The 17,109-nt window shown below is 34.8% G+C and overlaps 1 protein-coding gene across 9 annotated transcripts in view; it reads right to left on the bottom strand.

Annotated features, from left to right (window-relative positions):
* KrT95D (phosphofurin acidic cluster sorting protein KrT95D) overlaps positions 1–17,109 on the bottom strand; it is a 172,346-nt gene that overhangs the window by 19,916 nt on the left and 135,321 nt on the right. For 4 of the 9 annotated variants that reach the window (XM_069130838.1, XM_069130844.1, XM_069130842.1 and 1 more), the window contains exons 2-5: positions 4,897–5,200; positions 1,641–1,931; positions 563–665; positions 284–463 (exon numbers count right to left, since the gene is read on the bottom strand). In XM_069130838.1, coding sequence (XP_068986939.1) covers positions 284–463; positions 563–665; positions 1,641–1,931; positions 4,897–5,200 — 878 coding nt within the window. Of the gene's footprint in view, positions 1–283; positions 464–562; positions 666–1,640; positions 1,932–4,896; positions 5,201–15,624; positions 15,694–17,109 lie in introns of all 9 variants that reach the window. The other 5 variants (XM_069130836.1, XM_069130835.1, XM_069130840.1 and 2 more) reach the window with 3 other exon arrangements.

Genomic DNA, 17,109 nt, shown 5'->3' with positions numbered 1-17,109 from the left:
AGCAAAATGGAAACATAGGTAACACTTGTCAAGTGTCACCATGTAACCACAGTGTTCCTTACCGTGTGCGCAACTATTTCGACAGAGGCAACAATTAGACCGATCTGTACAGGTCTCGCGTTATGTACACCTGCTGTATTTTTTCTCTTTTCGCTCCACTGTTCTTTACGCCGCACTGATCGTCGTATCGAGCAACTCGTATTTGCCAATCGAGATTCACATGATCACAAAATCTACGATACTCAACAATGTTTGGACGAACGAAAACGAGCGATTCACTTACCGGAGTGAGGAGGCGCGAGAAGAGATCGACTAGAGCTGAAGAAAGGGCGCAGGGACGGCTTGGGCGTGCTACTGACGGACATCGTGTCCAATTCGGGGCCACTGTCTGAAAAATTTTCCAATTCGTCGAACAGTTCCTCGATTTCCATTTCTGCCCCTTTAACAAATCCAGTTAACGAGTCTATAAAATAATCAATAAGACGATCGGTGAAACATTGGCACAATTTTTCACGTGGCTACTGTGTTTTGGAATAGGAACAGTTGATGTATGTGTACTTACCTGACAGCTTTTGCCCAATCTCCTCTTGATCTTGATCGAGGTCCTCGGATACCCTGAACCGTCTTTTCAGCAGTGCTATGAACTTCTGCTTTAGATTTCTTTGCTGCAAGAATAAAGATGATTCTATTGATGATTCTATTGATGATGAAAATCTGGCTATTTGCATTGACGTTTATCGCAGCAATTTTTCTAATGTTGTTTAATTAATATTTGTTTGGTTCGTATGCTCTTGTATAGTTGAGAGAAAGCAAATTGTAAGCTGGGATTGTTGATTAATCAACGGTTAACTGTAGAGAATGAAACAATCATCTTTTAGAGTACTTGTTTCTTGTTGGCCTGGTACAAGTTCACACATGGTTCACCAAAACAACGCAGGAGTTTGAGCTATTAGTCTCAAGTTAATTTAATTGTAACTTGGTATTGTTCACTAGTCAACAGTTAACTGAATTTAGAATTTAGAGTCTGAACAAATTTTTGGAAGTACTTGTTTTTTGTTGGCCTGGCACAAGTTCACACATGGTTCACCAAAACAACGCAAGAGTTTGAGCAATGGCTATTAACCTTAATATAATTCAACTATAACCTGGTATTGTTGATTAGTCAACAGTTAATTGTAGAGAATGAAACAATCTTCTTTGAAAATACTTGCTTCTTGTTGGCCAGGCACAAGTTCACACATGGTTTAGCAAAACAACGCAAGAGTTTGAGCTACTAATCTCAATTCAATTCAATTGTACTTGGTATTGTTCACTAGTCAATAATTAACTGTACAGTGTGAAACAATTTTTGGAAGTACTTGTTTCTTGTTGCCCTGGCACAAGTTCACAAATGGTTCACCAAAACAACGCAAGACCACATTGGTCGGACAAAAACTGGTGCAACATCGAAAGGAATTGGTGCACACATTCATCGAAAACAACACACGTAAAGGAGAGAACACATCCTCGAGTTTGGCCGTAAAAGCGAAACTTTCCGTTCAATCCAATAAAATTCGCGTGGCGGACAACATACATATTAATGATACATTCATCATACACAAACAAGGAAACAAATTACGTATGTAATTCAATTCACGTACCCTGGCGTTGGGCGGAATCTTCGCCCGGGTCTTTCGTCTGTGTCCCATCTCAAGAGTTGGCTCGCTGTCGCTGCCTTCCGCTTCGCCCTCTGAGCTGAACTCCTCCTCCTCGTCGCTATACTCGGGGCAAAGCCTCTCGTTCGGGTCGTTCATCAGTCTTTTGTCCTGGTCGACCGGCTGGGAGCTGAGCGCGACCACGCTCACGCGGGCTAACACAACCGAGTGGCCACCGTACTTCTCCGCCTTGTCAGACACTAGCTCCAGCTCCAGGTCCATCTGCTTCTGGAGAACCTGTGCACACACGCAAGTGTAACAGTTCGATGAGAAACGAATTGCTTTTTTCTGGCCTAATCTCACATGGCAGCCGGCTGCTTTTGTTTCAGGTGGACGAACCTGAATTTACAAAATTACACGGCGAAGAGAGGTTCGGCTGGGTTTAAGCATGAGAGGCTGTTACCTCGAAGAGGATGTTGACGGTGCAGATACTGTAGATGGATGATAAATTCGTTGGAAACCTTGCAACCCCATAGGGAACAATATGTATTTAAACAATTTTTATTTTAGCGAGGAATGAAATCTTTAGGTAGCACTTACGAGAATATCGAGAATGTGTTTAATTTTGATAAATTTTAATACCATAGCTATTCACTGTATATGTATATAATAATTACAATATAGGTTTTCAAAGATTACTCGATTTTGTTGTTTTGTTGTTTTGTTGTTTTGTTGTTTTGTTGTTTTGTTGTTTTGTTGTTTTGTTGTTTTGTTGTTTTGTTGTTTTGTTGTTTTGTTGTTTTGTTGTTTTGTTGTTTTGTTGTTTTGTTGTTTTGTTGTTTTGTTGTTTTGTTGTTTTGTTGTTTTGTTGTTTTGTTGTTTTGTTGTTTTGTTGTTTTGTTGTTTTGTTGTTTTGTTGTTTTGTTGTTTTGTTGTTTTGTTGTTTTGTTGTTTTGTTGTTTTGTTGTTTTGTTGTTTTGTTGTTTTGTTGTTTTGTTGTTTTGTTGTTTTGTTGTTTTGTTGTTTTGTTGTTTTGTTGTTTTGTTGTTTTGTTGGTTTGTTGGTTTGTTGGTTTGTTGTTTTGTTGTTTTGTTGGTTTGTTGTTTTGTTGTTTTGTTGTTTTGTTGTTTTGTTGTTTTGTTGTTTTGTTGTTTTGTTGTTTTGTTGTTTTGTTGTTTTGTTGTTTTGTTGTTTTGTTGTTTTGTTGTTTTGTTGTTTTGTTGTTTTGTTGTTTTGTTGTTTTGTTGTTTTGTTGTTTTGTTGTTTTGTTGTTTTGTTGTTTTGTTGTTTTGTTGTTTTGTTGTTTTGTTGTTTTGTTGTTTTGTTGTTTTGTTGTTTTGTTGTTTTGTTGTTTTGTTGTTTTGTTGTTTTGTTGTTTTGTTGTTTTGTTGTTTTGTTGTTTTGTTGTTTTGTTGTTTTGTTGTTTTGTTGTTTTGTTGTTTTGTTGTTTTGTTGTTTTGTTGTTTTGTTGTTTTGTTGTTTTGTTGTTTTGTTGTTTTGTTGTTTTGTTGTTTTGTTGTTTTGTTGTTTTGTTGTTTTGTTGTTTTGTTGTTTTGTTGTTTTGTTGTTTTGTTGTTTTGTTGTTTTGTTGTTTTGTTGTTTTGTTGTTTTGTTGTTTTGTTGTTTTGTTGTTTTGTTGTTTTGTTCACTTATACTGTTTCAGTAACAGAACAATCACGTAGAGAAATAAATTGACCGAATGAAATTGTTACGTGAGAATTTAACAGACTGCGAGAAAATTAGCAGTAAAATTGGATTTTTCATTTGTATTAAATCAAACTATTTGTTTAATATATAAAATTTAATTAAATTCATTTCATTAAATTTATTTAAGATGTTAGATAAAATTGGCACTAAAATTAGATTTTACGCACTAAAGTCGAACGATAATCATTAATAACAATTTAAATAATAAAACTGATGAGATTTGACGGCTAGAAAACTGGATATCCTCTGATACTTTTTTAAATAAATTCTTGATAATATATTAGACAAGGATATTAAATTAGCTGTAATTCTCCTTTCACTCACAACCTTAATTCGCATATTCGTAGCTGCATCATGGCACAAGATGTCCCGATTTAGCCTAATGCATTTGTAATCTAATCTCTGGAGATTCGAACGCCGCTATAATAACAGCGCAACAGGGATGATGTATAGCTAAATTTCAAATTAAGCTGAACTTTCGCAGTAATAAATATATCAATTCTACTCTAGCGCTACATATATATGTATAGTGATTTTGATAAATTTTTATATGATAGTTATTTACTATATATATAATTATTATAATTTAGGTTTTCGAGGGTTACTCGATTATTTATTGCATTTATTGGTTTATCGACTAATTGAATTATGGAATAGAATAATCATCTGCCAGATTGTGTACAGTGGAATTTCCACAAATTCTTCGTTTTAAATTTAATACTATGTATTATATATATATATATATATATATATATATATATATATATATATATATATATATATCATGGCAACAGTAAATAAGAGTAAAACTGTTTGAAAGAAGATAGTTCAATTGATGCACTAAAGAAATATATTTTCTTCGTTTCGCAAATTAACACTAGAACTACCACACCAGCCAAATTGACTGGTTTTACAATTTTATAAATGTGGCAACCCTTGTTTAGGGATCATGGTCCCAGATGGATTAACAATACCAAAAATGTATATGTTTTTGTAAGAAAGTAATAAATCGAAAAATATAAAAATATTCCATTATTACGTATTTTTTAAACACCAGTCATTTTCATTGGTTTTGGTAGTTCTAATGTTAATCGATTCGCAGTACACCTGCAACTTTCACAATTTCTTCCACTCGCACGCTAAAGCAGCCGTAAGATGTCTCTGATCTCGTAGAAAACAGCATTTGTTTTGTGCCAGTTTGGTCGACGTAGGAATAGAACCAACAGATAAGCTGGAACGTCGTTAAAACGTAAATGATACCAGTCTCGATTTCAAAGACACACGAGAACTTGTCCGGCTCGTTACAAAAAATCAGTGAGAGAAAAAGCGAAACGTAGGTCGTCGCAGCCGACACGATACGATCAGACAAAGGAAATTTCAAACGACGAAAGTAATTTTCTTCTCGCTGTTAAGAAAGTCGTCGTAGTGACGACGCATAAAACGAGGATTTTCGAGAAGAATATTCCTCTGTATCTTGTACTTATCGTATGCTCGTGTATTTATCGAATAGAACGTGCTTATCGAATGTAGTTGTAGGTCGAAAATTGCTTTTTACCTGAGCCATATTGATAACTCCCTCGGCTAGCGTCTTGTACCCGAGCATCGTGCGATTTTTATAGCGTTTTCTCCTCTGCAGTTGTATCAGCAGCTTGTTGCCGTCCCTCTTCAGGAAATGCGGATACTGAAGCGCGAATTGCAGCTCTAGCTCGGTGTCCAGCATGCCACCGGTTGGAATGGCCATCTCGTTGGAGCGCAGCGTCCTCTTCGAGCTCTGCATCTTCACCGCGATGCTAATCGACGTTAAATCGGAGCCTAATGACCGTAAAATCACCAGTCGAGTCAAGGTCAACGAGCATAGCCTAAACAAATTGCAAGAGAAACATTCGCTTTAGATTTTGCAAATAGTTGGCAATAAAAAAGATATATATATTTTTTTCTTAACTAATTAAAAAGCCAAGAATTGAAATAAAATATCGGGTTGGCAACTAAGTGATTGCGGATTTTGACATTGGTGGTAATGACAAAATCCGCAATCATTTAGTTGCCAGCCCAATAGTGGAATTTCACTCGTTCACTACGTAAGTATCTGCATGGAAATTTACTTTGGGATTTCAGTACGCTAACTTCTGCCAGGCACATGAAAAGCACGAAAGTTTCTAGCGAAAGTTTTGTTGAGCTAAGCGTAAGGCGCGTACGCAAAATTTTGTTAAGGTACACGCGAGCAAATTTGCCGCGGAAACTGTGTGTTCGTGGCACGTGTTACGCGCACGTAAAAAGAGCGCCAACTCCACGAACAGCCGAGTACAATAAATAACGAACATTGTAATTATCAAATTATCGATTCAGTGTTTTTCTTTCCTCTTTTTTCTGTTTTAGATAGGCAGCGTCACAGTTGACGTGATTATCAGAATTTTAATTTAATTTAATTGAAATGTGTGAAAATTGAACAATTTCCCTTTACTTTAATTACAGGAATTGTGAAGAACTGCGAAGAAAATGTTTTGAATAGCGCGATCGCCCTTTGTAAATTGTTATTAATACGCTGCTGATTTTTATGCAGCCAAATTTTATTTTTATTTTTTTGTTTTCGTGTCGAAATGTTCAACCTATACGTAGGAAACGTGTCACATTATATAAGGTACGTGTCAAATAGGTTACACATATGCACAGAACAATTTAAATACTAGCGGAAGAAGAAATTTGAAGACAAAATATGACTATTAAGCCATAGATTTTTACTCAGCTGAAACGTGTCCGAATATTCAACTTATTATATATATTATAAATTATAATTAGAAAATATGTGACATTACGTAAGATGAATGGCAAATAGTGTGGAATACATACACTGTGTATATAAATAGGATAAATATAAAACACAAATATGAAAAATAAATATATTAAATAAATATTGAATAAGATAAATTGAAAAATGTAGAACAAATAGAATAAGATAAATTGCAAAATGTAGAATACCTACACATACATACATATACATACGTATTACGTTGATATTTACGAAATATGAATTACATTCATACGTGTACCTACATTTATTGGTAACGTTTTTAGGTTAGGTTAGATTTAGAGTAGGTTCGTTAAGTGGTAATAACAAAATCCGCAATCACTTAGTTGCTAATCTTATAGTTATCGTTATACTGCGGATTTTGATACATTTGGAGAAGATTCAAAAACTGCAAGAACGCACAAAGTGCACGTAATATGCGAAAATATAAGAAACTCGTTCAAAGTGAAGCAGTTGTTACGACGTCTAACGGGTGAGATGAATGTTCGCGTAGGTTCCACCTCTGCAGTTGTGTTAATGAAATAAAAAATAAAAATGTCGAGTGATAACTAACATTTCTTCATCGAATACGATGAAATTTTTCTCCTATTTTTCTCCTATGATAGCGTGACCGCTGTTGTGTACGTCCCTTAAAGGCATTAAAGAAATTCAAATTGTCCCGCTTGTACTTCGTACAACCTGATAAACTGATTGTACGATGATTATTATATGAAAGTATCGGGAATCATGCATTGCTGTTAATAGATTAATAAATTTGCTGAAATTAGAAATAAATATGTAACATGTTTATTAACGTGGTTTATGTAAAATACGCGAAACCTATGTAATATGAAAAGTACGAAAACTAAAAATTCGTAGTCCGGTTATTAATAACGCTAGAAGATGTGTATCGTAGCGTCAACTTTGTAGAAATCAAATCAAAGAGTCAATAAACATTAATCAATTGTTTCTTGATTTTTGCTTATGCCATCTGCCCAAAACGAATGGAACGAATAAGTTTTCTTTGCAACTGAGACGAAAGGTGGCACTAACGTGCTTCACATCTACAGATACACTTTCCTCTTTCATGAATTTGGCCTAGATCGATGCACAAGTTTTCTTTCGCTGTTGAAAAACTTGTTTCTCGTCGCTGGACAGTGTTCGTCAATTATCGATGATTACAACGTAATTAACAACGTAATTGCGACACATTACATTAGTTTCCATCGCTTAATTACACACCTGATTTATGTGAACCGCGAAAATGAAGTTTGTCAGTATAAAAAGAGAAGAAAATTAGTATAAAAACAGAGGTTAGTACGTGTAAACTTCAGAAGAATTTCAAGCAGTTTTTGATAGAAAAGAATAATGATGTTTCAAAAACAAACTAATATAATTTATGCAATTTCACACCTGATTTACGTGAACCGCGAAAATAAAGTTTGTTAGTACAAAGAGAGAAGATAAATTAGTATAAAAATATAAACTAGTACGTGTAAACTTTAGAAGGATTTCAAGTAGTTTTTAATAGAAAAGAATAATGATGTTTCAAAAACAAACTAATTTAACTTATGCAATTTCACACTTGATTTATATGAACCGCGAAAATGAAGTTTGTTAGTATAAAAGGAGAAAATAAATTAGTATAAAAATAGAAGCTAGTACGTACAAGCTTTAGAAATACACATTTATTTCCAGTAGCTTTTAACAGAAAAGAATAATGACGTTTCAAAAACAAACTAATTTAATTTATGTAATTTTACACCTAATTTATGTAAAATGTAAAAATGAAGTTTGTTTGAATGACGTTTCAAAGACAAAAATAAACTTTATTCCATATCAGTGTCACTATTCTAATTCAAAACACTCAATCTTTGCTTTTTAAAATTTCTACGAACGTATCATCTTCATCGCTTGAATATTTGCAAGTTCGGCGTCATTTTTGTCCTCAATCATTTTCGTCATTTCCTCACACGATTCCTTCTCAATCTTTTCTTTCACCAAGTTTTCCTAAATTTGCTGATACCGTTGCTACGACATTTCATTGAATCTTGTCGAAATTTTAAGGTTCGTTGGACGCTGCCACTTTTAAATAAAAGAAAAATATATTTTCTGGCCGCGCACGAAAACTGCCTCGTAAAATGCAATTTACCACGTAAGAAACAGACTCGCGTAAATTGAGCGTCGGTTACATCTTAACACTTTACTGACCGCTAGCGGTTCAACAGCACACGCACGTCCGACCGGCAACTCAGGCGTAGATTCTCCCTGGCGCCGCCTCTGTTTCGATTTAGACTCTCCAATACCATTCTTTTCGTTCATCGCGAATGGTAAGTTTTTTAAACTGGTATAAAACTGGGAGTTTACAAAGCAACGCAACTGACGCAACTGAGCAAGGTACCTTAGTACTAAATAACAAATTACTGCCCAAATAATGAGAAAGATTGTCGGCGACAAAAAGTCAAATAATAGACTATCGGTCGGTAAGCGTTGGCCATAAAAAACCAATTAATCGGCTATCGGTCGGTAAAGTGTTAATTCATATTGTGCGCTTCAAACCATAATTGACCATGAAACACCATTAAACACCATTATCGTTGCAAGATAAATAGAAAATGAACCGGAATAACCCAATCTGCAGACAACTGTCAATCACGAATCTTCGATACGATAAACTAAACACGACAATGTGCTCGTAATAAATCGGTGAAATTTATCGGCTAATAAAAGATATTCAACGAGCCAAATCGGCGATATTTTATTGGAATATCGCAGCCTATCGGTAGACATTTGACGCTGTTCGACGAGATTTATGGTGGTCGACAGAGGCTCGTTTCGAAGTGTTACAAGTGGACAGTTTTATTGCTATTGGTAATCGAGGTCGCGTAGCATATTTAGAATGATTGATGGAAGTCGTGAGATTTGTACAGAAAATGTAGGATAAGAGGTTCTTCGTCAGAAAGTTTCAAACTTTCGCTCAACTTCTTGCTGCTTTGTGATAGTTGCAACACAGTTGCAAGTGGTTCAAGTGCGAGGTTTTAGTGGCACACCTGACTAGCTGCTAAGTGTTTTTCTTTCGATTTTCATATACAGGGTGTTCGTTATTAGCTGGCTACTTTTGGCTCGAGAACGATAGATGTGTATGTGTAATGTAAGTGTTCTTGTAAGATAAGTATAACGTTCTTTGTGTGAAAGTAAGAAAAAACGTAGAATAAAATTTGTTCATCCGAGGCTGAAGATAAAGTTTATAAAAAACAACGTTCGAACGTGTTTAATTAAAAATCGGACTGGCGCGAGCGTGCGGCAAATTTTCAAAATTTATTTTGTCTCGGAAACCAAGCGTCTGGAAAATTAAAATATACTCGTGAACTTTGCGAAATGAAGAAATGGCAACATTTTCTGCTACGACGAGTATACTCGTCATGCGCAGAAAGCAGTTACAATTCTCTGTTTAAATTGCAATTTTAATAAAAACTAAAATATATTCGTAAACTTTGACATGTTTTTTAGTATTTGCAGGTCGAGATGAAATAAAACGATCAAATAAAAACATGTAAATAATTATTATAAAAAAATTGTACATATAATATGAAACAAAGTATTTCTTCTTTCCTTTGTTTTCTGCGAAAAAATGATTAAGGCGGAAATATTCGCGTGATTAAAAATTTTGTTACATTTATTATATGTAATACTATTATATATATTATTATTTATTACATAATATTATACCTAACGTTCATATATCTACAAAGAGCTGTGTATGCGTGTGAGAGGAAAAACAGCTTCAGAAAATTACGTGGAAATAGAAATTTATTAATAGAATAATTTATTAATAGAAATATAAAAATAGGAATTTATTAATAGAAATTTATTTAATAGAAATAGAAATTTACGTAAAAGGGATTATAACTTTTAATTCAACTTTTCCCTCCTATCCTATATACTTTCTAAAATATTTATGATAACATGAAAAGTCAAGATTTCTTCGGTGTGGAGTTTTCACCCCTAGGACCGTTCCACTGTTCAGAGAAAATTGTTTCCTTCTTAGCATCTCATGAGCTACATTTGCCAAGTTTCAAACTTTTCTCAATTCTCCAGTTGCCAAACCTTCCCCTTGCCAGTTAAAAACTTCTCCACTCAAATAGCCCAAGAAGCTTCACGATGCACGTTATCATCCAGCAAACCAAAGCTCGGGAGAAATAAAAAAAAAAACTCGATCAATAACCTAAAAAGGAATTTTCCCTGGAAACAATGAGAAAATCTCTTCGGATGAGAAAAATTCAACGATATAATACAAATAATAGAAGAATCGAGACTCTCATCCGCATTCCTCCTTAGCTCGATCGATTCTCGCGTATCTTTTTTCCACGTAATTTCCATCGGTGAAACTTGGAAAGGCGGATCGAAGATCGAGAAAGAAAGCGCTGAGCTACGAGACAATTTGTATCGAAAACGAGTGGAGGATCTCGCGGAGGCTGGTGCTGAGTCTTTGCTTTGCGAAAACGAGCGAGCCCGCACGGCTCGTGAAACCAGGCCGAATTGAAGCTCGAAGCAAAAACACTGCTGCACAATGCTATCGATCAGACGGCTACGTAGACAAAGAGATAATAATCACGCCGGTTTGAAGACGTCACCGCGTGAACGTTGCCATCTACAATGATATGAAATATGGATACATACGATACGACCAACGTAGAACGCGTCCTTGCGGTATCTTTGTCATCGAAGACGCGTTAGTTGGAGGCGGTGGCCTTTGACACGAAATCGCTAGAGTGTCTGACGTTTTAATTGCTTTGGCTGGCGAGAATCAGGTTAGGTTCAAGCAAAAGCGTTCGCGATAACGAGGGCAATGTTTCGACGTTGACTACGATGGATGAGAAACTACGAGGTTTTGGCCCTTGACGACGAGGTTGTTCGCCGAGCTTCGCGAAAGTAAAGTAACAGTTTGGTAATGAGATGGTAATGCGTAGTAATGTACTGTAGTAGGTAGATGGGTAGTACAGTTGTTAAGCAAGTTTAAGAGATTATGTAATATTTGCATCATTATTTTGTAATTACGATGTAGCGTAATTAGGATATTTAGTAGATGAAGTGGATCATTTGAGATTTTGTTTATTGGTAGATTTGTAATGCAATTATTATACAAATTTAAGAGACTATTTATTTGGATAATTATTTTGGAGTCTAATTGCAATATTTAGTGAATGATGTGGATCTTTTTCGATTTTGTTTATTGTAGTAGGTAAATATATAATGCAATCATTAAATAAATTTAAGAGACTATTTATTTGCATAATTATTTTGCAGTCTAATTATAGTATTTAATAGATGAATTGGATTATTTTCGATTTTGTTTATTGTAGTAGGTAGATAGGTAATGCAGTCATTTAAAAAATTTTTTAAACTATGTATTTGCATAACTATTTTGCAGTTTTATTATAGTATTTAATAGATGAATTGGATTATTTGAGATTTTATTTAGTATTGTAAATATATAGATAATACAAATTTATGAAAATAAGTATTTGTACAAATTTAACAAATTATTTATTTGCATAAAAATTTTGCAATATAATTACAATATTGGAAGGTAATTAATGCAATGTTGCTTTTATTTCTTGAATCGTATTCACCCCGGACCAACCATAATTATCAAAACTATACACGTAGACTGCATTATGCAATTCCTATTTCTTTAAATAAATATTTTTCTTTAATATGTCGTGTAATCCAGCGGCCGGAATATTGACATTCTCGCACAATTCTCTCATGGCAATGTACAATTCGTAATGTATCTGCTATTTGCATATGTACACTACGTAAATCTCACGAGACATTAATAAAAGGAAAAAAGAAATTGTATTCGTAAAACTATGTATTAGGTGAAGTAAAAAGTTCTGAGCGCTTTTTCGCTTTATTTCGACGATGAAATTAACATAGTCAAGATTATTCGATTTAGATTAAATATGCGCCGTTTTGTTCGATTACTTTTGTCCATTTTGAAGGCAATTTCATAATTCCGCGGTTGAAGAAGTCCTCGTCCCTATTGGTAAAAAACTTGACCAGCTCATTTTCACAAGCCTCTCTTGAGGCCAGTTTTGTACCATCAAGAAAATTTTGCAAAAACTTAAAAAGGTGATAATCGCTTGGTGCCAGGTCTGGACTGTACGGCGGATGCGATAGAACCTCCCAGCCAAGCTCTCGGAGCTTCTGACGCGTCGTTAAAGATGTGTGCGGCCTGGCGTTGTCTTGATGGAACACAACACCTTTCCTATTGGCCAATTCTGGCCGCTTCTGGTCGATCGCCTGCTTCAGTCTGGTCAGTTGTTGACAATAGAGGTCCGAATTAAGTGTTTGCCCCGATGGGAGCAGCTCATAATGGATGATTCCCTTCCAATCCCACCAAACACACAATAAAACCTTCTTGGCCGTTAATCCACGCTTGGCGATCGTTTGGGCCGGCCCACCGCGATTGGACCACGATCTTTTTCGGCTGTTGTTCTCGTATGTGACCCATTTTTCATCGCCAGTCACCATCCGCTTCAAAAATGGGTCGATTTCGTTACGTCTCAACAAAGAATCGCAGGCATCAATTCGGTCCAAAAGGTTCTTTTGCGTCAATTCATGTGGCACCCATACGTCGAGCTTCTTCTTGAGACCAGCCTTATGCAAATGGTTCCAAACGGTTTTCTGGCTAATCTTCAGTTCCTGGGCAATGGAATAAGTGCTCACATGCCGGTCCGACTCGACGATTTCCATGATTTTATCCACATTTTCGACGATTGGCCTACCAGAGCGTGCCTCATCTTCGACGTCCATATTACCAGAACGGAATCGTTGGAACCACCGCTTTGCTGTTGCATTCGATACTGTACTGGGTCCATAAACAGCACAAATTTTTTTGGCCGCCTGCTCCGCCTTTTCACCTTGGTCGTAGTGGTACTGAAGAATGTATCGAATTTTCTCTTTTTTTATCTCCATTTTCGAACGCTGTAACACACAACTGGCTTCACCGAACACAAAACTGACAAAGAACCTTTTTGATGCGTAATATCACCTTGAAATCGGTGTATACTATGACTCGATGCGATGTGCACATCGTGAGATATGGCTCACTAAAGACATCTAGCGAAAAACGCTCAGAACTTTTTACTTAACCTAATATCATCGTATAAACTTCCACAGTTCAGTTATCACAGAATCAATTATGTTGTTTCCAATGATTTCTGCCCTTTTGATGATTTCTTCCGTCTGCACGATTTATTATCTGATTATGGCAAGCTACATAGTACGATGTATAAAATATTAAAGAAAATCTCGTAACGATGTACAATTGACAATATATGCAATTTTCACGTGTAAATTACGTAAATCTCATGAGACGATTAAAACTAATAAAAGAGAAACAAAATTACATTAATAAAAATATGTATCTGTATTTTGCATTGTATATGTATCTTACTGTATTTTGTATTGTATCTCACTTATTTCATGTATCATATACATGTACATGTATAGTATTTTAAACATCCATATTTCATATTATTACAGAATCAATTATGTTGCTTCTAATGATTTCTGCCCTTCTGATGATTCCTTCCGTCTCCGCGATTTATTATATTGAGTTGGCAACTAAGTGATTGCGGATTTTGTCGTTACGTGTTAATGACAAAATCCGCAACCATTTAGTTTCTAACCTAATAGTACGATGTATAAAACGTTAAAGAAAATCTCGTAACGATGTACAATTGACAATATATGCAATTTTCACGTGTAAATTATGTAAATCTCATGAGACAATTAAAACTAATAAAAGAGAAACAAAATTACATTAATAAAAATATGTATTTGTATTTTGCATTGTATATGTATTGTATCTTACTTATTTCACGTAACATGTACATGTACACGTACAGTATTTTAAACATCCACATTGCAGTTACTATAAAGTAAATTACGTTGTTTGTGACGCGATTGTCTGATGATATACGATATTTGTCTCTGCCTTTCTCACAGTTTCTTTCGTCTGCGCGATTTATTGTATGGTTATAGCAGCCACGCTGTACAAAATGTGGAAGAAAATGGCGCAGGAGAGCGATTCCAGTTGGACAAATAAATCTGGCGACACGTAGAAGAGGCGGGATAATACGGTGCAGAGTAACTGTCGTTGAAAAAACAAGCCGAAAATTGAAGGTACGAGTTGGCATTTGGAAGATCATAGCTTGGGAGAAAACACGAATCGAACAAGTGAACAAGGAAATTGCTACGAAAATAGAACGACTTGCACACTGAAAAATAAATTTCTCGATATATAGAATATATTCACGAGGGAGGAAATCAATAGCGTGGAATGTTTTCCTCTTTCCGGAAAAAGTATTTCCCCTTCACTAACAATTCATCCCCTTCACAAATAATTAACGTGATGTTCTAGTACTTAACGTCTATCTGTTTTACATTTAATTTTGCAAAGAAATAATACGCACGTACTAACATCAGATAATTGTGATACTTTTAGCATCGCGAAAACTGTACGCGATTTTTATTTGGTTGACAACTAAGTGATTGCAGATTTTGTCGTACCACCTAATGACAAAATCCGCAATCACTTAGTTGCCAACCTAATAAATTATACCAAAAGTTTCTGACATTTTGTAAGGAAATAATAGATGCGCAATATTTTTTCTTTTGTATTATTTTATTGAATTATGTGTGATCCATTTTGCAATAATAGAACAAATTTTTGTATATTATTATTAGTATTATTATATTATTTTAGTATTATCTGCAATTCTGATAATTTTATTGTTGAAAATGACAACGTGAGTTCGTGCTCGCCATCTATATGCAGATGCGTTAGTTACAAGAAAAAATAACTAGAAGATAGTTCTAGATACAATCGATACATTTAATCGATAGGTTTAAGATGTTCTTTTGTTTTTATCCCTAGTCCATGTAAGAATGTGCAAATAAAGGTTTTTCTGGCTCAGAACGGTGTGATAGATTTATCCATACAATATAATAATAGCTATTGTGATCCTACCTCTGAATATAGAAATAACAACAATTATATACTATTGTATGTTATATTATTTTGTAGTGATAGAACAAAATGGACGGTACATAATTCGATAAAATAATATAAAAGAGAAATGCAATATAAAAGTGTATCTACGTTGGCAACTAAGTGATTGTCGATATTGTAGTACCACCTAATGACAAAATCCGCAGTCACTTAGTTGCCAACCCAATATTTCCTGATAAAACGAAAGGGACTTTTGGCACAAGCTAATACTTCGCATTGTGATGAAACGCGATAAATAAAATGCGGGACATGAAACGACGAACAGCGAGCAGTTCGCAGTGGAATTTACTTTCGTGAAGTATGCACACGTAAAACGGAAAAGTCTAAAATGGTATCATTTGCTCGGACGTAATACATAGTTACAGTTATAGCTAAAAACTACCGACGTTCAATCGATATTCCATTTCTTGGCTTACCATTTGCAGTTCTTTGCTACTTTTCCGCGCATTATGCGAACGCTTGATCTCTTCCTTTCTTCCATAATTCTGCAAACCAATAGCACTTGAACAGATCTATTTATTCTTCGTGTTACACTAGATACAATTTTATTTTTGTTTATACTTTTTGTTTTTTCTTTTTTTTTTTTACACGTGACACTCGTGAAAGTATCGTAAAATGTGAGAAACAGAATTTACGAAACGTACGTACATCTGGAGATAAGAAGCTGGTGAATTTTGAAAACTCAACAAGAATTACGGATCACTGGAAAATAAAAATTCTAATGGAAACTTGTGCGTGAAATGAATAACTGGCCAAGGAATTAAACAAAAGAAAAGAACATAATTTAATGAGACATTGAAAAGATTGGGAAAAGTAAAATATTACGATATGCAGTGCAGGAAATAATAATAAGCCAAGTCTCGTCGAATCATTGTATTCTACAAGATTGTACCGATTCCCTTTCTTAACTCTCGGTTGCCTTTATGGGTCACAGTGACCCATAGTTTTGTTTTGGGAAGAAACATCTTCAAGATGTGACGCTTGCAATGACACTATTGCACAATCTACTGTTAATTTGAATTAATATTTTTTTATATTAGTTTATTGAAGGTTGCCTTTATGGGTCACAGTGACCCATAGTTTTGTTTTGGGAAGAAACATCTTCAAGATGTGACGCTTGCAATGACACCATTGCACAATCTACTGTTAATTTGAATTAATATTTTTTTATATTATTTTATTGAAGGTTGCCTTTATGGGTATAGTGACCCATAGTTTTGTTTTGGGAAGAAACATCTTCAAGATGTGACGCTTGCAATAATATTATTGCACAATCTACTGTTAATTTGAATTAATATTTTTTTTTTATATTATTTTATTGAAAGTTGTCTTTTATTGAAGGTTGCCTTTATGGGTCATAGTGACCCATAAAGTTTATAGTTTTGTTTTGGGAAGAAACATCTTCAAGATGTGACGCTTGCAATAATATTATTGCACAATCTACTGTTAATTTGAATTATTTTTTTTTTTTATAATATCTGATGATTACACTGCTAAGAATCCTGTCAGTTTGCGTCTGGTAACTCTATGAAGTTAGTGATGGCTCATTATGACCCAAGTGTCACAAATGTGCATTTTACTTTTGTGCAAATTTTACTGATAGAAATCACTATTACAGTTTAAAAAGTTTAATTCCAAAAATTGTTTGCACCTGTGTGTGTAATGAACTGATTTTTCCATAAAATTGCACTCTTCTTATTCAAAAACTGCTCTTCCTCAACATGTCAAATAAACATCTTTTTAGGAACGCGCACTAAGAAACTATTTTCCCCCTCAAAGTTGCACATTTAAAAAACATTAAATCTGAAAATTGTAGCGAGAAATGTCGAAACACAAGAGAGTTACAACAATTTCTCATAAAAATGATTTTCCTCGAAACTTACAGTTTCAAATATTTCCCT

The sequence above is a fragment of the Bombus flavifrons genome, chromosome 17 (assembly GCF_040668555.2).
Source record: "Bombus flavifrons isolate JBK064 chromosome 17, iyBomFlav1_principal, whole genome shotgun sequence".
Lineage (NCBI taxonomy): Eukaryota > Metazoa > Arthropoda > Insecta > Hymenoptera > Apidae > Bombus > Bombus flavifrons.
This window is presented reverse-complemented; position numbering and strand designations above follow the sequence as displayed.